Source organism: Thalia democratica, chromosome 3 (assembly GCF_965202585.1).
Source record: "Thalia democratica chromosome 3, ktThaDemo2.hap1.1, whole genome shotgun sequence".
Taxonomy (NCBI): domain Eukaryota; kingdom Metazoa; phylum Chordata; class Thaliacea; order Salpida; family Salpidae; genus Thalia; species Thalia democratica.
Window position 1 is genome coordinate 4,265,100 of NC_139167.1, and position 22,734 is coordinate 4,287,833.

Below are 22,734 nucleotides of genomic sequence, written 5' to 3' on the forward strand. Positions count from 1 at the left end.
TCAACTCATTTTACTATGTTACTAGAAGTTCAATAAAAAACAGTTGAATTTTTTGTGTTTTTCATTGTGTTTAAAAACTACATTTATGTTGTTTTCTTACAGGTTGTGTTATAGGCTAAATATTTTTTTTAATCTATGTAGAAGTTTTTAGCGTTTAACATGATTAACAAAAAAGTTTAATAGTAGTACAAATTAAATAGTACACTTGTACATCACAAAAACTCAAAGCAACACGCTAGTAGTAAATTATGCTTGTTTGTTTTACTTTAATGACTTCACTTTTAGTGATAAAGTCAGAACAGAGAATAATGTATTGTCAGCATTTCAAAAATAGAAGTTATCAATAGTAGTTAAATAACCGATTAGTTACTCACGAGTAGTTTGAATGCAAATATAAAAAAATTGCAAGATTATAATATTTTCTATAGTTTGTATCTGTAAAAATTTCAAATCGACGTAACTCTAGTTTCATATGTATAAATTTATTTATTTTTACAATTAAGTTATAAAATACTGAGCTATATCTATTCTAATCTTTTTTGAAAACTTTAAGTATTTTCTAGCTTAAAAACATCAAGCCATTTTAAAGCTATTTCTTGCTAGCTTACTAACTTACTAATTTATAACTAAATAATGTTGTTTTTTCTATATTAAAATTTAAAAAGAAATTAAAAACTTTTCCTAAACTACTATGCTTTTAATTTTATCTTATGCTCATAGTTAAACTGTTTTAACTTTATTGTGAAGAATATTTTCGGGCTTTAGTATTTATGCAGCAGGGTTTTCTTAACTTTTTTCATAACGCCCTTTCGAAGAAATCTAAAAAGCAATTGCCATCTTTCAGAGATTTCTCAAAAATTTCTGTGCGCATTCTTTTTTACATTGAACTGTAAATTAGTGCACTCTTTTATAATTATAAAAACAAGACTTCATACTTGTAATAAGTATTACTAATTTAGAATAAAACTTTTTAGTTCAAATTATCCTGAGTTTTTCATTTGTTTTTAAACTTGTTTAGATGGCCGAGTGAGTGAAAACCATGTTGAAAAAATAAAAGCTGAATTAAAACTGTAAAAATAAAAATTATATGTTTCAAAATTCTAAACATTTAGGGTTATTTAAATATTTGTAAAATTAACAAACTATGTAAGTATTAAAATAAATCAACAAACATTTTATATGGTCTTAAATCAAGGTTTTAAAAACTCGTTTTTATAAACGGTCCTTTTCTCTGAAAGTTATAAAGTAATCGCCCCTACTTATTACAAACCTAAAATTTTTTAGTAAAAGTTTAAATGTTTTATAAACTGTGGTTAAAACCATTTTTTTGCTCTGAACACAAAATCAAGAATAATTAAATTAGTTTTCGAATTTTTCAAAAAGGTATTAACTACGCTCTTTTAGCCCCTATACTCGTCACGTCCCTTTGGCCGCTATGCAACTTACGATCCAAGTAGGACTTTTTTAATCAACTGTAGCAAAAAAAATTGAGTAATACCTGCATTTTTAGTTGCAAATACTTTATAAATACGTTTAAAAACTTAAAGTCCCTAGCTTCCTAGATAGCTCTCAAGGGGCCATATATACTTTTTTGGAAACTCTGGTATAAAGTAATATAATAATAAAAATTTAAGTGAAAATATAATGTTTATAAGTCTTGAAACTAAGTTATTAAAAGAATAATAAATTTAAAATGTTTACAAAATTCAAAATCAAAGTTATAATAGTCTTATTAGAAGTATTTTGACTTAGTATGATAAACGATAGTTTTTAATCATCATATTAACATTAAAGCTTATATTGTTTTGTGGCGATGACTTATGTTAAACATAAATACTTCAATTATTTTTTAAAAATTTAAAGGATATGTCACTTAAAGTAACCAAAGGTTAAAATCATGTAAATAAAAAGTTTAAAACATATTTTCAGTAATTAAAATTTTAATTCTAATGTCAAGTTAAACAGCCAAATTTAATTTTTTGAATGCTTCTTTATTTTAATTTAAAGAAAAAACGGAGTAACTTAATTTTAATGAATAAGTAGTAAAAGTGGTTTTATTGTTTATAGTAATTTACAAATATAGAGGAATATTTTTTTTATCGAGCTGTATATAATTCTATACATTTTCACGCAACTTATGTAAAATTGAAATTATAAGTGATAACCCAATTGTTTTATTTTAAACAAAGATTGATTTTTTTTCAGCAAAGTATTTTTAATATGAAAATGAAATAATTTTTTTGATCAGATAACTCTACTTAAAATATTATTGTATTACAAAAATTCTTAAAAAAAAAAACTCAACTAAATACCTGCTGAAGTATTATAATTAAAGATAAATCTAAATTACAGGAGTTGATTTGTTACACATCTGTACTGTAATTATAGTTAGAATATATAAATTATAAATTCATAATCTTATTATGTAATCTGAATATGTAATATTTTTATCTAAAAACGTATAACATGTTCAGTAAAACTGTTTAAACGGGTATTTGTTAAACTTAGTATTGTTTTCGACTTCATATTTCTAATTTCAAATTTATTTATTGCTTTTATATTAATGTTTATGTATTTTAATTTGATTGAGACATTAAATAGAATATTGTAATACAATTTGTTACGTCTTAAACTATTTTCTACCCTATCTTTAAACTCAAGCTTTAAATTAGTCTTTTAAAACTGCTGATAACTAGTAAAACTTTTACGTTAAAAACTAATATTAAGATACTAAGTTTTATGCTATTAAAACTTGTATTCTTTATATTTTATGTTTATAAACTAAACTACTGATGTTTTGTAGTTGCAAACTTTTTTCATTATATTTATACAAAGTTGCTAAGAACAACCACTTGTAATAAATAGCGTTTTACTCAAAGTATTTATTTAAATGGAGATTCAATTTTCTTAGCTTCTCGAATAAAAGACTATAATTTAATTTAAAAGCTAATATTTGTACTAAATGACTAAAGCTTACTTTTAAAACACCTTTTTTGTTAATTGAATAGTTACGACGCTTTTGACCATTTTATTAAATCAGCTTAAAAACCTTAATTCAATTAGTCATGAAACGCCACTAAAATTATTTGGAATTTCATTATCTGTCATTATAATTTAATTACGATCACAACCGTTTGATTTTCTACCACTTTTTTAATTCAAGGGCGTGTTTCAGTAATTTTTAAACTTTTCTTTGAACGATTTACGTTTAAAACTTAATCTGATGAACACAAAACTTGACTTATTATTTTGCCATTGCAGCAGTATAGTTTTTTTGACTTAGAAAACTGTTAGCATATTATCCATTTTTCTCATAGATCAACATATCAGGAGTTGAGATAAATTTAAGCCTTTTTATCTAAAATTCAAATAAATTTCATTAGAACTATCATTCATTTTTGATAAATTGTAAAAATCATGCAATGTTTATAACAAAGTAGAACTTCAAAAATTAGTTATGAATTTTGATTTGACAGTAACAGCAGATAATAATTTTTAAACTTATAATAATTATTAGTAGTAGCATTTAACATAATTTTAGCTTTTATCTACTAACTTTGAAATTTTGATGGATAAAAAAATGTTTATTAGTTGTAAATAATAAAGTTTTTAACATGAAATTTAATTAGTTATAGACTTAATTATTTCCATAAAAATAATTACTAGTACTTTCTCACAGTATTGAAAACTATTTAAAACGTTTAATAACTAAAATCAAGTTTAAAGTATCAATTTTGTTTTTATACAACAATACATAAAAGTATGTTTCATATTGTACGTTAATTCAGCAAAATTCATATTCTTATCTGACATACACTTTGCATAACTTACTGAAAAGACAAACTGATAGAAAGTAAACATTTATTTCAAAAGTCTTCAGTATTTATTAGATAAATGTAAAAAAGTACTAAGACTTGTTTAAGCTTACTGATAAGTAACAAAATTTTTGCAAACCTAATTTAATTTTATAGTTGAGTTTTTAATGAAAACTGACTAATGCTAAATTTAAAACAGCAACTTTATATATTTTTGATAAAAATTTGAACTCGAAAAGATCAAAGCTAATGTATTTATTTTACTTAGATAAATTCTGTATTGAATCAGGACATTCATGAATGTTTATAAAATTTATGTGTTTTTATTCAAAACATGTAAAGTTATTTTAAAGTTATTTTTGGCACATCTTTTAGATCTACATCTAAAAACGACAAAATCGATTTATGAACTTTTTAAGAAATTTCAGATAATGTCGGCACAAAATGCTTGTTTCAAAAATGCAGCAAAATTTTTACCTCAAGTTAAAAAACTTTGATCTTTTTTGTCGAAGTTTATCGGTATAAGGTTTTGTCAGTTTATAGTGGTTAAAACAGGCTACACATACTTTATCGTGTATTTACATAAATAACGTCTTTATTACGTTATAAATCTAAAAGAATAATAACTAAAAGGTTGTTCCAAAATAATATTTTAGTCTAAACAAGTTTAACATATTTTTTTTGGTTTACTACAAGATAATTGTTTTTATTTAATATTTAAACAAAATCAAAACATTTTTTTGCTTTGAAATGTTTAATTTAGATTAACTTAAAAACTTGCCGTTATAAGCCTCTTTTAACAATTCTTATGTTATGTGTTTTTTACAAAAATTAATAAAAATTTTTGCAAAAATTTATATTTAAAGAAATTTTTATTCTTAAGCTGACATAATTTAAGAAAAAAAAAATTCTTCGTTTTTTATGCAAAATATTCCTTTTGAAATATTGTGAGGTTCTAAATTTATTTTAGTTCTTACTTTTTTTATATAAAATTAATATTCAATTAAAACAGTTTCATTTATTATACTTACAGTGGCTAATGGTCAAATTAACATACTAGAAATTATAAAAACTATAATTTAAATCAATACGCCCTTTTAAGCTAACTTTTAATTTTTTAGTCTTTATTAATTAAAATACTTTCTTACAAAATACTTAGTAAGTCAGAATTTTTTATTCAACTTATAAAATTTTAACGCTTTGTTCAAATAATTTTATCAAACTTCGATCAGAATAGTAAAATATGTTGAGAGAAAAACGTATAATATACAAAGTGTAATTTTTTTTTTCATTTATTTATAGAATGTAGAGTTCTATGATTTGTGCTAACTTGGTGATAATGAAAACTATTTCTTTTCTCAAAAAGTTTTTTTCTAGACTTCAATCACTAAAAATAAAATTAGTTATGAACGTGCGTTCAAGATATTAATTATTTTATTGAAAGCTTTTATTGAAATGTGTTTGTAAAGTTAAGAGTATTTTTGTTCTTTAAAATAAACAGTCTTTTTTTATTACAATATCTGTATTTTGAATCTGAAGTATGTATTGGAATGACTTAAATAAACCTTCTTTTGATATCTTGGTGCGACTCTTATTTTAGAATTAATTTTTAATAATGATAAAAGTTGTAAAAGGATTATTTTAATTATTAACGTTGTAAAAAGGCAACTGCTTTTATTATACCATAAATTTAGTTTAAGTTGTTCTTTTTTTAATGTAAATTCTTTATCTTTTATTTCAAAAACGTTTAAAGTGTTAAAATTAAATTTTTTATCAAATTAATTTAAAGTAACCAATACGTAATCTTTACAAAGTTTAACTTAAAGATTTGATGAAATGCTGTATTTTTACATATTAAAATGATTTTGAAATTTTCAAACTACATAATATATTTTTATTCGTACAGTATCAGGTGTTAAATCTTAAATAACTTTTTGAAAAATTTTCAACTATTTATCATTTAATTAGCTTGGTATTTTTTTGTTTTGCAAATAGACTTCAATTAAGTTTAAAAGCTATTAAGAGATTTTTAAACAATACTAGCGTTTAAAATTTTTTTTTTTTGAAGAGTTTATGGTTTTAAATTAATTAAGTTATTAATAATGTAAGTGCAAACTTTTTTATAAAAATACAGTTTAAAGGGATTAAGAATATAAGTTATTTTAAATTAAATTTATTTTACTCATAAACCACCTTCACACATTTTAAACTTGACACTAATCAACATAATAATATGTTTTTTAACACTAAACTTGTATATACATATATATATATATATATATATACATATATATATACATATATATGTGCGTATAGTAAAATAAAAATATTATGGATTGTTAAAGTGTAGATTTATGACAAATATTGTATAGTTCAATAACAGTCGGATTTAACAATATGAAATATATCTTCTACTAACCGATAATCTACAATAATCTATAGTATTTATTTTTATTTTAAATATACACATATATGTACCTACTTTAGCTTTTATTTTTTCCTTACAGTATTAATTTTTTACAGAGCTTAGTTGAAATGTGATGACCCGTTATCACACTTTAAAAACATGTGTTAGTGCAATATGAAAAAATACTGTTTAACTAACTGGTCTTAATATTGATTTTACATATTCAATAATATTTAAATAAATTTACAAGTAAAACAACTCCAGTTGTAATTAACTGCTGCTAAATTCATTGCATTGTCATTGTTTGAATGTTGAGCTAAAGAGAGTATTTAGAGCTCAATACCGTTACATGCATGAGTCAATGAGAATCATCTGACAAAATTTTAACTCGCATTCAAACGAGCCAATGAGAATCAAGGCTCGTGAAACATTAAAACATGACAGTTTTATGTGAACAGCTAGATTTAGTGTTGGTGTAGCTTTGTTGAAGACCTCCAGTAAAGTAACTTTATCTAGAACTATTGTATATGTTGTTGTTATAAAGTTTATACTTCAGGTTTAATTGCTTAAATATTTAAGCCAGATTTACATGCTTAATAATTTATTAAACATTTTACAGTTTCTGACTACTTAAAGTTTTTTTTAAATTTTAGTTTATTGTTTTAAGTCTTTTGATATGGATTTAAATAGCTACAAGTTCTTAAAGTATTATCATTGCAACTTATACTTTTAGTATTTTGCTTGGATTGTTTTGTGGTTCTTTATATAATAGATTCATCACTCCAAACTTTCTTGTCTGATTATAAAAAGTAGCCTAGAGTAGCATAAAGTGTTTTATAGATAAGATCCAATTTTAATTTACAATTTAGCAGTTATAATAAGTTTATAGTTATTTTGTCCAAATTAGTTAATATAAATGAGAAGTTTTAACAAAAAGGTCAGGTTAACTATCTGCCCACAGAAAGTCAACCTGAAATAACTAAGGCTTTAGATGTTGGCCCACCAACATCCTAAGCCCACACATTTAAAACAATTTAGCTAAAGATCAAATTTCAATCAATGCTAAAAAAAAACCTTCATATCGAAATATAAGCAAATGTGGAAGTTTCCTAAGTTAAAAATGATACCCTTGGGAGTTGTAATAACGTTCAAAATATTTGTTTTTGCAATTTTGATTGGTTTATTTTATATAAAATGTTTTCATTATACATATGTGTAGATTTTGCAATTATACATTTTTTTACAGTTTTATACCTTTTCAACAATAAATTTCAAAACTACGTTATATTAGTTCAACATTGTTCAAAGTTTTTTCCAAAAACGCATAACTAAATCTACTTAAATATGCAGTCTCCGGTTAGATAATGTTTTAGTTGGATAATCTTTTTTTCATTTTACTTCTTTTTTCACGGGTGCACAGGAAACAAGAAACCAGTCAAAACACGCTCTTAATATGATGTCCCAATCAAATAAATATCTAGTTAGACTTGTTAAATGTTAAAAAAAAATTGAAATATTTAATTTTACCTATGTTACTGAATTCAATGAAGAAATAAACATTGAATAAATTTTTTTAAATAGCTTTTGTCGTTAATCCATTTTGTTTAATTTCTTTGCAGTATAAAGTGTACACACTATTATTTTTATTGATTGTATTGAAACACACATAAGTGTCAGTTTGTTATAAAATACTTTAACAATATGTAGTATAATAACATATTTTAAATTATTAGCAGATTGTTATATTTTTTTCAGTATTATGGATACTTAAATACTTCTAAAAATAGTTGATAAAGTTCGAAAAGACAAGATTCATTACTTAACTTAATAAATGACAATTACGCAGTTTATATATTCAATTAATTTATTTCACATTATTAGTATAAAGCGTAAGTTCCAGATATTTAAACAATAAAAAACAATATTTAATAAATGTCATCAACGATAAATATTTTATAAAACAAGTAAAGCCATATAAATTGTAAATATCATTAACTAATCCAATAAAAAGGAGTACTTTTGTATTAACAGAAAGTTAACAAAATACTTTAACAAAATTTCTTACGTATATAAACTTTCTCAAATATAAATCACTTCTTATGTAAGAACTTATATAGAGTAAAATAAAAATCATCTGATTGTTCATTTACTCAACAAATCCCTTGAACAAATATGTTCCAACCCATAACCAGTTTTATTTTTGATGAGTACGCAAATGTTTATACCTGCTTGAACTGTGAGCAAATCTTCTACCACAAACATCACATCCAAATGGTCTATCTCCAGTATGAATTCTGATGTGGCTGTTTAAACTTGATTTCTGTGAAAATTTCTTCTTGCAAATATCACAATCATAAGGCTTTTCTTTAGTGTGGGTCAACATATGTCGTTTAAGACCATTACTTTTAATAAACTTATTCTCACAAATTTCACATTGAAAATCTTTCTTACCACTATGTATCAACATGTGCGTTTTCAAGTTGGTTTTACGATTAAAGCTTTTATCACACTGTTCGCAACTAAAAGGTTTAAAATCAGTATGAACTATTGCATGTCGTTTTAAATCACTTCTTCGTGCAAAACATCTTTTACAAACATCACATTGATAAATCTTTAAACCAGAATGAGTAAGCTGATGTCTTTTTAAATCATATTTCTGTGTAAAACTTTTGTCACAAGTATCACAATTGTAAGGTTTGTCACCTGAATGAATTCTTTTATGATGAATTAGTTGTGACCTAAACTTAAAATTTTTCTCACAAATTTCACATTTATGCTGCTTTTTATCATCCAAAGACTCCATTGTTTGAACAATATTTTTACTTAAAACTGAAAAAAAAACTTTAAAACTAAAAGGAATAACTAAATTGAATATACATTTGTACTATTTTTCCCAAACCTTTAGTAGACGATTTCGTGAAACTAGTTATATTTTGAAGAACAGCTTAAATTAATTTATTTTATCGACTTAACAAGTAAAAATTAACTTTTATTATTACCTTTCAAATATATTTTTTTAAATATTGCATATTAGTATCATTATTCTTATTCAGATGATTTTAGATAAAAAATTGTTCATATATGTATACTAATATTTCTGCTAGGTTTATCGGATATAGTTTTTGATCCCTGACCTAGAATATGATGCATTATATAAAAATATTTCTTTTTACCGATTTTTCTTAGTGTAAAGTGAATAATATAGAAATCTTTTACTTTAGTTTTATGGTTAACAACAATCAGTAATTTCTGAATTTTTAAAGGAAACATTTTGATTTTTACTTTTTAATTTTTGTTCAGTGAGCTCGTCAATGTTTGATTAAAATATTTCAAACTTTTTTACTCTTTTCGTCAAAATAACAAAAGACGTAACTTAATCAACTACATCTCATCGAAAATCTATAAAAAGAACTGTCCTAAAACTTAAAAAAATGTTAACTGTCCTGATTTTTTATAGAATGCAAAACTATCCTGATTCGGCTAGAATTAAGAAAAATAACTTTTAAAAATCCTGAGCTGTACCGTGTCATACTGACATTTTCTAAAACTTTAATTACTCTTAGAGTCTGAGTATCTTGATTGTGTGGTAACCCTGAGATATTACCAGTTTTTTTTAAAGTTATACAAGTGTAAAAAAAAACAAAATTTCAAAAGTCAAATTTTTCAAAATTTCTTAAAATGTACAAACAAAGTAATTTTCCTTTATTTAAAATATATTTAGAATTTTTAGACAATTTTTTTTTCTAATATAATAAAAAGTCTTAAAAAAGAAAAACTTAGATAAATAATATTTTCAAAGTTTATGACTTTAATTAAAATATATCATTATTTTTAGATAAAAACTACTTGATTACAAATCTGCTTCTAATAAGCTTTTTAAAATATAATATTTACTCAACTTTTATTTTCTTTAATTTCAATAGTTATTTTTCAAACAGAATTAAGAAAACTTTTGTAACAGTAGATTTTAATAACCAAATACTTAATTAATTGTGAAAAATATGCATTTTATTTTAAATCAAACTTACTAAAGTTTTTAATCCTTTTAACCAATAAAACGATTAAACTTTAGCTTTTTTTAATAAATAACTACATATAATTAAAATAAAACAACTTATAGAAATTGAGAGTCATCGGGAGTGTTTCTAAAAAACTTAGTTAAAAAAAACTAATAGGCCAATTTGTAACAAAGATTAATGAAATTTCAACTCTATTAAAAATAGTTTTTGATTTGGAACAACGATCTACATTCACTAAACACTTTACGTTTAATAAGATTTAACTTAGTCTTTTTGTTTAGTGAAGTTGAAATTGTATCACTGTGTATTTACATTATTTTTATTATTTTTATACTGGGTATTAAATTTAAAAGTTTTTTTTTTGCTATCTAAGTCATTAAATTTTAATATTAATACGACTTTTATCATTAGTATATTTTATTTTAGTATTTATTTATTTTTATTGAATTAATATTTACTCATTTTCTTTTTTATGAAATTTCTTTGTTCTTAAATCATTAACATCATAGGACATATTTAACGGTTTGTTTACAAAATGTGAGCATTTTTTTGTAAAAAATATCAATTATAACTGTTATACTACCACGGTGCACTACCAAATCTGTGCACATTTTTTGAATCTTGATTCTTATGAAGTATATAAACTAAAAAAACTTTTCTTTTGAGATTTTGCATCAACGTCGGTACACAAAAATATAAAAGAACTGGATATGTATAATTGGTAACCGAAAATTCGTTTAATTTTTCGAATACTAAATAAGCATAGTTGAAAAATACAAAGCAGGAAAATTAAATGATTAAAGGATAAAATTATTTTTTCTTTTTATAGGAGGTACACATGCGTTAGTTTTTTCTCCTCACGCTACGTCCATGGTTCTCAGTGTTAATCTCAAACAACGCTCGGAAAATTGGCGGTAAGTGTAGCAAAAAAAAAGTTTAGAAGTAAACTTACTTTCTTTTTTCAGCTGGATTTACTGAAGTCAGGTGACTACGATATAAGGACAACGCTTTGAAAACAGTAGCCAAAATAATAAAGCTAAAAGCGTATAAAAGCTAAAACACAATGTAGGTGACGTTTACAACTACACCAAAACACGTTCTGGTAAACGTTTTTCTGAGTCTCGTTTATTACTAAGTGAAAAAATACACCATTTAAAATAATTAAATTTGTCTACAAAAAAATCAAAAAGTGCATGTCAATGCTTTAATTGCAGCTAAATGTAACTATTCTCGCCAACAATAACAGCTCGAACAAAAAATGAACGAACTTGAAAATGCAAAATGCTATTGACAAAAAGCTGCGACGGTTAATTACGATGAAGGTTTTAAGAACTGCCACTTTAAAGCAGTATTCGGTGTAATATAGTATTACGCTCATGTAAACTCTCTCCTTTTTTCATTTGAGAACAAGCAGTTAATGCTTACAAAACAATAAAAACTGTACCTATATATAAAACAGTTTAAACCAGTCTTCTTTGAACAATCTTTTACAAACATCTTCAAACGAGAAGGAGTAAGTTGATATTTTATCAAACTACATTTCCATCGAAAACTTTTGATACAATCATCACATTTCTACATATTTTCCCCTGAATGAACTTTTTTGTGTACAGTTAGATAATGAACATTAAACCACAAATATCACAAACTTGCTTCTTTATATAACTGAAAGACGTTGAACTGTCTATAGCAGACTTCAGATTTGAAAATACTTTAATTAGTAAATTTTCGTTGTCGAATTACAAATTAACTACAGTTAGAAAAAATATAGTAAATAAAAAAACTTAAACTGTATGTTTGATGTATATTTGTATATATATATATATATAGAAAAAACCTGAAGTCGAAATAATTTTACCTCAGTTAGTTATTTGCTATACACCAAATTAAACATTTTCAAAATTTGAAAATATTTTAACGTTAATGTAAAAGATACAAAAACTATTTAACATTTATTTTAAAACATTTAAAGTTTGAAGCTGAATTGTATATTTAACAAAATGAAATTTTAAAAATGTTAAAGAGACATATTATACAGTAACAAGATTGGTTCTTATAATGAATTGAATAATATTCTGTTCATGTCGTATAACATTTGTCCTATAATCACTTTATTTTTTTTTAACTAGTAGGTTATTTTTATGCTGAAATTTTATAGCTAATTGTAATATAAATGAAACTGTTTATAAATATATATATACTGTATTTTCTCCTAATACTTCCTTTTTTATTATCAAAAGATATTTACATAACAATAATAACAAGTTAAAAAACTTTTTGCTTAAAGTAATCAGAATTTACAAAATTCTAAACAGTTTTAAGTTCCTTAATATTGAAATTTAAAAAACAAATCAATCAAAATATTTATAGAAGTCATTTTACCTAAAGTATAAAAATTTTATTGATCATTTAAAGAACGAAAATAACTTAACTAAAACAACAATTTATGTTTTTATTGATTTAGATTTAATTAAAGTAGAAAAAAAGCAACGAAATTTTGTAGAAAAATACAGTAATACTTATGTACTCTCTAACCTTGAAAATATAAAATATATTTTACAAAGCTCTCTACATATCAAAAAAGAATCATAATTGGTAAATGTATTTACAAGTATTTTTTACCAGTATTGATTTAGATAAAATGAAATGCATATATGTGGATACATATTCATTCTAATTTACATTAATCTTTTGTGTTCCATTTTTCTAAAACTAAGTATTTTTTTTAAATGCAACACATAAATTTTTATTGATTTAAAGTTTACAAAAACTGATGATCTTTATTTTTAACAGACCTTAGTGGTATTATAATTGTCTAAATACTTACAAGTTTTAACATATTGAATAAAACAATCATTGCCAAATAAATGTATTTTAATATGTAACTTATAATTATTTAATCGTTCCACTATAGATATTCTGAAGATCAATTCAAAGTTATTGCAGTAAATGCTGTATTTCAACTATAGCAAAACTCTGTAGTTTTAGTTGTTTCTGAAATATTTAATGAAACGCTAAACTATTTATAAAATTTTAATATTTTTAAATCGTATAACTTTAAAGAAAGCTTAATAAAATTTCGAAAAAGCTACTTGATTAAAATATTATTTTAATATTGTTTAATCGAAAAAACATTCAAATAGATCATTTTGATGAAAAACTAGTATTTAGACTTCAATAATTACAATTTTGTTATGATTTCTACAGTTTTTATAATTGTATTATTTTTATAATCAATTTGGGGTGAGAAAAAAAATTGCTCATTTTTAATGAATACTGTATTTTTAAGAACAAAAAAAAAAATTAAGTTAAATAAACAAAAGTTTGAAAAAGTTATTAAATTGTAAAGATACCTAATAGTTTTGATAAGTTACTAACCCAAATTTCTATATCGTATTTTCTTAAGCATCATTAAAAAAAATTATTGTAAACATCAAAACTTTAAGGTAAGACTGTGGGGTATTGTCCAAAAGATTTAAAAGGTTTGAGGTAATAAGGCTGATATTAACTTGAAATTTAAACCTTTAAATTAGAGAATTCCTAGCGTAATTAATTAATGCAAAATAACTAATTTGAAATTTGTTTAGTTAGTTAAAATAAAACATACAAAATTTCAATAACGATGTTTTTAGATTAAACAATAAAACTTTTAAAATAAAAAATTGTGAAGTTTAAGAACACGACAGCTATATATGATTAAAAATATTTTTTATATATTTTCACAACTTTATTTCAGATTTATAAATATATAGTTTTTAGAAAATGTACAAATAAATATTAAAGTTGTGCTAAACAAATCTTGAACTTTTAAGGTTTACTAGACTAGTAGTAAAAAAAATTGTTACTTTTATCAAAGGATTCGAAAAACTATTAATTAATCTTGCTCGAAAATAATTAAAACACTATTTTGAAACTATAAAATATTTATAAATAAAAGTAGTTTTCTTTTAAAGTATCAAATCGCAGTTACTTATAACTTCTATTGTAACAAAGATTTTGGTTCTACTACTTGAAGCTCTAATTCCGCTAGAATCATTACGGTTTGGCTACAATTTTTCAAAAAAAGTTTCCATATGTATATATTCCGGCCAACTCTGGAATACGATTTGAATTTTAGAGAAAGATGTACACTCAGATTTTATTAGGTATTTAAAAAAGTTAAAATAGCTAACATATTTCAGTAGTACAAAACACACTACTTCAAGTCGAAATAAATCATATAGAACTTATTTTTATTTCAGAATATATTATTTTAAATTTTTGATTAAATTAGAATATTTAAAATATAACTTTTTCATAATTATGTAGTTGTTATTTTTATGAATTAACTTAGAATCAACTTTTTTAATATTTCAAGAAACAGATAAGGTGATTAATTTTGTTTATGCTTTAACCTGCCACATAGTTTCATAAACAACAACAAAACTTTCGATTTTAAACTCAAATTTCACAATAAGATTAATTGAAAATAGGTTTTAATAACAATAAACATTTATATATTTTTTTTAATCATAACTTATAAATAAAAATAAATTAAGTTATTTTTTTATAACACAGAAAAAAAAGCCATTTATATTTAAATCTACATACTATACTATATAACAAGGCTTTGTGTCATAAAGTTCCGTAGAAAAAATCATACAAGATTTTCGTTTATAAACTAGAGATTTATTATTGATGAATATGCAAACGTTTGTTTCTGTTTAACTCATCTGTTTTTTCATGACAAAATCTAAAATTTCTAAAATGAAAAGTGGTGATTTCGAATGTTAATTAGTGTAAACATTAGTGATACATTTGTAAATTTTTTGTCATATAACATAACTAGTTTTTTTAAATGTAGATTGGTTATTTTAAAAGATATAGTATAAATACATTTTTTATTTTTTTAGCAAACTATTTGTTTACCAAAAAAATTTAAAAAGCTTTAAAAGTTTATTTAGGACAAAAAGACGTTAAAAATTACTAAACTTAAAAATTTATATATAATGTTTGGTAATTAATATTTCCGTTTTTTTTAATTTTTAGTTTGAAGAGATAAAATTTTATAACTTTAAACGGAACAAGATAGAATTATTATTTAAACAGTCAAAAAATATTTTATTAAGAAAATAAGCTTTACGTCATTAATTGATCTAACAAATGATAACATTTTTAATTTATCACTTTTAATACAACTTACTTCAAAAACAACTTTATGAAAAAACTTAAATAATTTTAGTTATATTTCACCAATTTTTAAATATAAATCTTTTTTTTTTAAATTTCTATAAGAGTAAAACTAAAAAATATCATTATTCTACTTAATGATCAGTTTCATTTTTGATGAGTAAGCAAAAATCTATTTCTATTAGAGCTCGTTGTAAACCTTCTACCACAAGTTTTACAAAAAAAATGTCTATTTGTAATATGGATTCTGATGTGAAGAATGAAATAAATTTATATGAAAAATTTATACTGCAAGTATCACAGTCATGAACCTTTTCTTTTGGCGTGAGTGTACACATGAGATTTAATATGTTCTTTTTTTAGTGAGTTCTTACTGACAAAGATCACACTAATTTTATTGTTACAACTATGTATCAACATTAGGAGGCTTATTTTAACAGCTACTTATCTGATACAAAAAATTAATATTTTGGAAATATTATAAAAACAACCCGTGCAACGTTTTAGATCAGCAATTCTTAAACTTGGGTAAATTCCCTTCTATTAAGGGGTACATTTTCATTATTACAAGTTATGAAAATTAATCTTTAATAATTGTATTTGGAGTTTATTAGTTATTGTTTAGCTGTAACTTATTTTAAGTTCAGTAAACTTTTTAATTTTTATGATTTTTTTATATTCAATCAGCTTAAAATTGAATAAATTTGTTTTATTTCCTCAAAATTAAAAATTATTTTGTAGGTTAGGGGTAAATTTGGTAATAATCTTCCAAAAAGGGGTAAGAAACGAAAAAAAAAGTAAGATCCGCTTTTTCAGATGAACTATCAAAATTTTCAATTTGTCACCAAATGAATTCCTAAAACCACCTAGATGCAAAATGTATAAGGTCTAAAAAATGGAAGCTTGGAGCTTAAGCTGACCAGTTATCACATTGTGGGCAATTTAAAACAACTTAGAGAAAACTTTATGAATGCACTACTTAATTTATTTAATTGTTCTCAATTTTTTACAAGTTTTCTTGAATCTAAAATAACAAAGAAGCATCTACATAAAATTTTCCTTAAATTGTTTTAAATCAAACAAGTTTTTAAAAAAAATATCTATATTACTAATAAAAACTTCCACATAACTAGTAATGTTTGTATTTAAACACGAGAATTAGAGTCACAGCAATTTAGCACTGACAGTTTGAGTGACCTAACAAAAAATATCTAGCACATTTTTACATCATAATCTAAACGCCAAAATATTCTTATCATATATTTGCAATCACAACCATCGTAGCCAAATACGACTGCTTGTAGAAAAAAACTAAGAATTTATTTTCACTTCAATTATTTGATATATAGGTTTTCGAACAGTTTTTTTAATTATAATAAGCTTTTTATATAATACACAATTTGATTTAATAGTTGTTTTCAAATAGGTTATCTCGTTATTTTTAAATAAAAAGAATTAAGCAGATTACAGTTATTTTATAACTAAATACTTTCATTACAAACAATTTTTTTTTTAAGAAATAAATTGTTTATCGGATAATTTTATTAAAAGCTCTTTGACAGATTTCTTTTACATTGTCTAATTATATAGTTTAAGTTCGGCAAAATGCGGCTTGCGGGCCAAATGCAGCTCTCAAAGCAAAAATATGCGGCCTTAAAGGTATTTTTCAGCTAAAAAACAGTCTTTAAAGTATATAATAATTTTTTTGCTATAGAAACTTACAATTAGGATCTAAGTTTAATAATCACTTTTAGCTAGTGCTATTTTACTGCTTTTGTAATAATATTCTTAATAACCAAATTTTTTTATTATTGTGAATATTTCCAAGTTATTAACTGGGGCCTCGATAACTTTATTGTAATTAATATCTCAGGTTTTGCACGTTTATTTTAAGAGTATGAATTGTAGGTAATTGATAATATTGAGTTTAAAAATATATTGCTAACAAGTTCTAAATTGTTTGTGCGTAAAATTATAAAACCTAACAGATAATATATTTCTAGCAATGTCTAAAGAAATTCAGTTTTACAACATATTTAATCATTGCATAAAAACTCAAGCAACTTCAAATACTTCGCTTAAAACTTATAAAGATCAAATACGACGAAAAAGGTTTTTTAATAGAAGAAATAGGATATACTTTCGAGTTAACTATAACTTTTAGTTACTAAACTACTTATATATAAATTCTTTTCAAGTTTTCAGAAATAAATAGTCACAGTTGAACACAATTAAATTTACAATAACTTCTATATATTATAATACAAAGCTTTAAACACATTCTTTATAAATTAAATAATATAATTTAAGTTCGATTTTACCCTAACAAAAATTTTTTTTATAATAATATGTAAAAATAAACTAATCTATAAGTCATAAGTCATATTTTACTAACTTTTATACAATCAAAAAAACATAAAAATGTTTTAATCATTAAAAACTGTTAATAAACATTCAATTTCAACAATTATGTTTTATGTGAGGAGTTTTCAAGTGTTTGTTCCTATTTGATCTATCTGAAAATAATTTATATCAAAAATCGCATCCAAGCAGTTTATCTTCAGTGTGAATTCTAGCATGAGTGTTTAGATGAAATTTCTGTGAAAACTTCTTCTTGCAATCTTATCATTCATAAAGCATTACTTTAGTTTCAGTCATTATATCTTCTTTCAAGATGTATTTGCTAGCAAACTTCTTCTCACAAACTTCACACTAAAAATCTTTTTCACCACTGTGTATTAACATGTGTTTTATCAAGTTAGATTTTTGATAAAAACTTTTACCACGCTGTTTACACTTAAAAGGTTTATCATCAGTGTGTACTGCTGCATGGCGGTTTAAATCTTGTCTTCTAGTAAAGAATCTTTCGCATAATACACATTGATAAGTGTTTGAATCAGAATGTTTTAGCTTATGTTGTGCCAAATTACTTTTTCTTGCAAATCTCATGTTACAAACATTGCATTTGTATGGCCGGATTTGATTGTTTATACTTACTGAGATTGTTTGATTAGTATTCATCCTTCATAAGTTAAAAACACTATAAAATATAAACATTAAGTGTTTTACTAACATAATAAGTACTTTGTTATCATACGTTTAGAGTTAATTCAAATTAACTTTCTTTAGACTTATGTCAAAGTTTAAAAGCTTATCAATTCAAAATACTATCTTAGTATTAAATGAAAGTTTAGTTTAAACAATTGTTACAGGCAGTTATTTAAGTTAGAGAAAATTTTGTTCATAGAAAAACTTTTTTTTTCTATGTATGCTTATTTATAAACGTTACCTTTATTTTACTTACTACCAAGTAAATTAGACGTTTATTTTTTATTGAATTAAAACTTTAATCATCTTTTGTATACTGGCTAAAAGTAAAGATATAACTAGAACGGACTAAAATAGTTTCAGTTTTTTCAAAAATCTTAAAACAAATTTATTAAAAAACATTTTAAAAGCTTACTTATATGTAAACATTTTAATTATAAATGAAAAGAATAATTGAGTTGAAATACATTCATTTTATGTAGCTTGTATTTACTTAGTCTTAATCATTTCTGTTAATAATTCACAACTAGTTTAAGTACTTATCCTAAAAATTCAAGCATTTATATCTAAACTCATACCTAATTACAAAACTAAAACAACAGTAAAGTTAGTTTGTTTAGTCTATACAAGTTTGTTTAAGTATATAATTTAATTTAAGTCATTAGTAAAAAGTTTTTATATTTTAAGTTGAATCAATCAAAAATAGTAAAGTTAAATAAAAATATAAGGACTTAGTAAATTTGCCAAGCTGAATAAAAAATTTTTTATGTTGCTTTACTTGGCCTTATTATCAAAGTATTATTACATTAATTGTAACTAACAACACTAACGTAAGATATAATCCAATAAAACGATTATTTAAATTATTTTTTTTGTTAAGTGCAATAAAAACGTATTTTCAATCAAATATAAAACATTCAACACAATTGTAACACATTACAAAATATAATTCACTATTAAGTTTAGCTGAAACTACAATCAGTAAGCCTTAGTTTGTTGTAGTATAAGAAACATTTCTAAAAAAGGTTTAGTTTTTGTTAAAATAAACATAGCTATTAATAAGTTATCATTCGAATCAACTTATATGTATGATTATACAAATATAGTTAAAGTAACTAATTTTAAAGTTCTTTTTGATATTTTTTTAAATATTCAAAAATAAACCTACATAAAACAAGATACTAAAAAAATATACAACATTTAAACAAATAATTTTTCTTTGCATACATGAGGTTCTGTAAATAAAATGTTTTAAATATGTGTAAATATAAAAAGAAAAAGTTTCCTTGCAAAACATTAATTTAGATCTTATAATTATAGTTCGCTTGTGTTAGCTAACCGCAGAGAAGATATATAATAATCAAGCTTAATAATTCAAGAGTTTTAGCTCATTTAAGGTTTTAACATAATAAAATAAGCGTTACCATGTGTATTATTGTTTTCTTTTTTTCCTTAGTGGACTGTCACAAAAGAATTGTTAATTTTTATAAAAGCTTTTTTTCATTATGTTTATATAAGGTTTGTACTATTTTTATTTGTTAGTAATGTTTAAATCACTTTGGAGCCTATTTTATTTAATGTTGCAAATCATATTGTTGTAATAGTGTATTTATTGTATTCTATCAAATTTAATTTGATTACAATTAAACTAGGTTGTTCACTTAAAAGAGTCAAAAATTACTGCATACCAAAATACTGTTGTAGAACACTAAACTTTAGTATTATTGTTAAAATAAATAAATATTAAACAAAAAAAAAACTAATAAAATCTACATAATGAAAAAATATGTTTATATTGAATATAAATTTAATTTTGGAAAAATATATAAAGTAGAAAAAAAAATATTTGTACAAACATTTTAAAAAACGTATTATAAACTCTTTCTTTTCATTAAAGTGTGAGTTTTATTTAACAGTTTTTAGCTGAAAATATGTAAAAAAAGGTGCTTTTTATTTTAAAACTGATGTTTTACTAAAACAGTTTATTGGTTTATAATTTAAATAAGTAATCTAGTTCTCAAACTCATAGTAGAATAATTTAAATATAAATATAAGTCCTGCTAGTATTATAAATTCAAAAGTTTTGTCTTACATTGTGAAGCAGACATGTATTAATAAATTTTAGTATAAGAAATAAAAAAAAGTGTTAAATAGAATAAGTAATTAATTTGTTTTAATAATATAAAAACACACCCAATGATATGAAAGTTAATAGCTTAGTCAGAAACCGATCAAGTTAAAATAAAAAGCAACATTCGTTTTAACAAATATAACAACAATCTAGTAATAGTCGTAATTTATAACTTTATAACTTATTTAAACAAAACTACGGTTTTCTAATTAAAAAAAAATTAGTCAATGACTCCCTATTCAGAAATAAAACCCTTAAAGGTATAAAATAATTCAAAAAAGTGTTTAAAAACTATTTTGATTAGCTCATTTAATCAAAAATTTTCTTTTCAAAATGTATTAGTTTTTGTTAATATTAAGTTTTAAATAAGTTTTACTTTTTTTTACAATTAGACTTATAAAACTACGTAGTTTTTGCAAAAAAAAAACTTGATAGCAAAAAAAAAAAAACAAATTGTCAAACCTTTTACTAAACTAACTGAGAAAACACACTTAATTTCTTTTTTAATAGGTTTTTTTATTTCAGGGATCGCACAGAAAACAGAAAACTGTTCAAAACACGTTTGCAATTGTAAGCAATATTTGAAAATTTAATTTTAAGCAATAATATCAAATCAGATTATTTATTTTTGTTAAATTAACTATCGTATCTTCCTTAGAAAATATTGCTTATTTTTACAAATTCTCAGTTAAAACAAATAATTAAATTTTAATTATTTTTATTATATAATTCTGTTTTGTAATTATTTATGTAACATAGTTATTTTTAATAACAGTTCAAAAAACATATTCTACGTTCTGTTCTTGCTTCAAATTTTGATTCGTACAGAAAGAAACTAGGTAAAGTATCCTAGGTTAGTAAACCAAATGTTTTTTAACTATAAATATTTTTCTAACTTTGGCCCAGTTTAAACTAAGCAAAACAAGCTTAAATTCTTATTCAAATTAAACAAAGTAAGACTTAAACTGTCTTGCTTTGAAAAATCCGTTATTCTACACAATTATTCGCGACATAAAATTTTCTTAGTTTTTTTCAATGTTGTTAACATTTTACCTATTTTGATTTTTTTTCAAACGTAAGTGCGACCTGCGCATAAATTTATCTGAAAAAATATTTCCTTTTTAAAAGGTTGTCATATTGCGGTAATGAGAATAAACGTTACTATTTTATTAAGTCTGTTTAACCAACTTTCTTTTAAATTTAGGTTTAAAAATGATTCTTTGTTATATAAAACGTTTTTACAGTTTATTGTATAAAAACTTGTTTCAAATGTTTAGCTGCTTGTTTTATTTACTAGAAACATTTTAAGGTTCCTTAAATTATACACAACAAAATGTCATAAACATCCAGAACTAAATTTGAGGTAATTTATTATAATGAACTCACAGCAATAAATATTCATAAATTTACACAACACAAGATATAAAGAAATAAGCAGTCATTTTAAACTACTCTTAAGTCAGTGTGCATTATTTTATGCTGGTAAATAATAAGCTACATCTTTTATACATATCATAACTTATCGAACAAATAATATTAATTACCATAGTATTTTTAATTAAAATTACTGCAATAACAGCTTTAACCAAACATTCATTTACAAAAACTAAATCATATCTTATATGCTTACTTATATAGAGTAAAATTAAAACGTTTGATTATTCATTAAATCAACAAATCTCTTAAACAAATATGTTCCAACTCATAACCAGTTTCATTTTTGATGATGAGTACGCAAATGATAATTTCTACTTGAAGTGTGTGCAAATCTTTTTTAACAAATTTCACATCCAAATGGTCTATCTCCAGTGTGAATTCTAATATGAGCGGTTAAAGTTGATTTTCGTGCAAACTTCTTCTTGCAAATTTCACATTCATAAGGTTTTTCTTTAGTGTGAGTCAACAAGTGTTGTTTCAGATTATGACTTAGAGCAAACAATTTTCCGCACACTCCACATTGAAAATCTTTCTTACCACTATGTGTCAACATGTGTCTTGTTAAGTTTTCTTTGCGATTAAAACTTCTGTCACACTGTTCGCAACTAAACGGTTTATCATCAGTGTGCACTATTTTATGCTGTTTTAAAGCATCTCTCCTTGCAAAACATTTATTACAAATATCACATTGAAAGATCTTTAAATCAG

At 23.2% G+C, this 22,734-nt stretch overlaps 1 protein-coding gene across 1 annotated transcript in view; it reads right to left on the reverse strand.

Moving 5' to 3' along the window:
* Positions 1-8,605, reverse strand: part of LOC145831661 (uncharacterized) — a 36,390-nt gene extending 27,785 nt beyond the window's left edge. The window contains exon 1 of the mRNA XM_082938973.1: positions 8,448-8,605. Within this exon, the coding sequence (XP_082795099.1) occupies positions 8,448-8,605 (158 nt within the window). The remainder of the gene's footprint in view (positions 1-8,447) is intronic.
* Between the last annotated feature and the right edge of the window lie 14,129 nt (positions 8,606-22,734).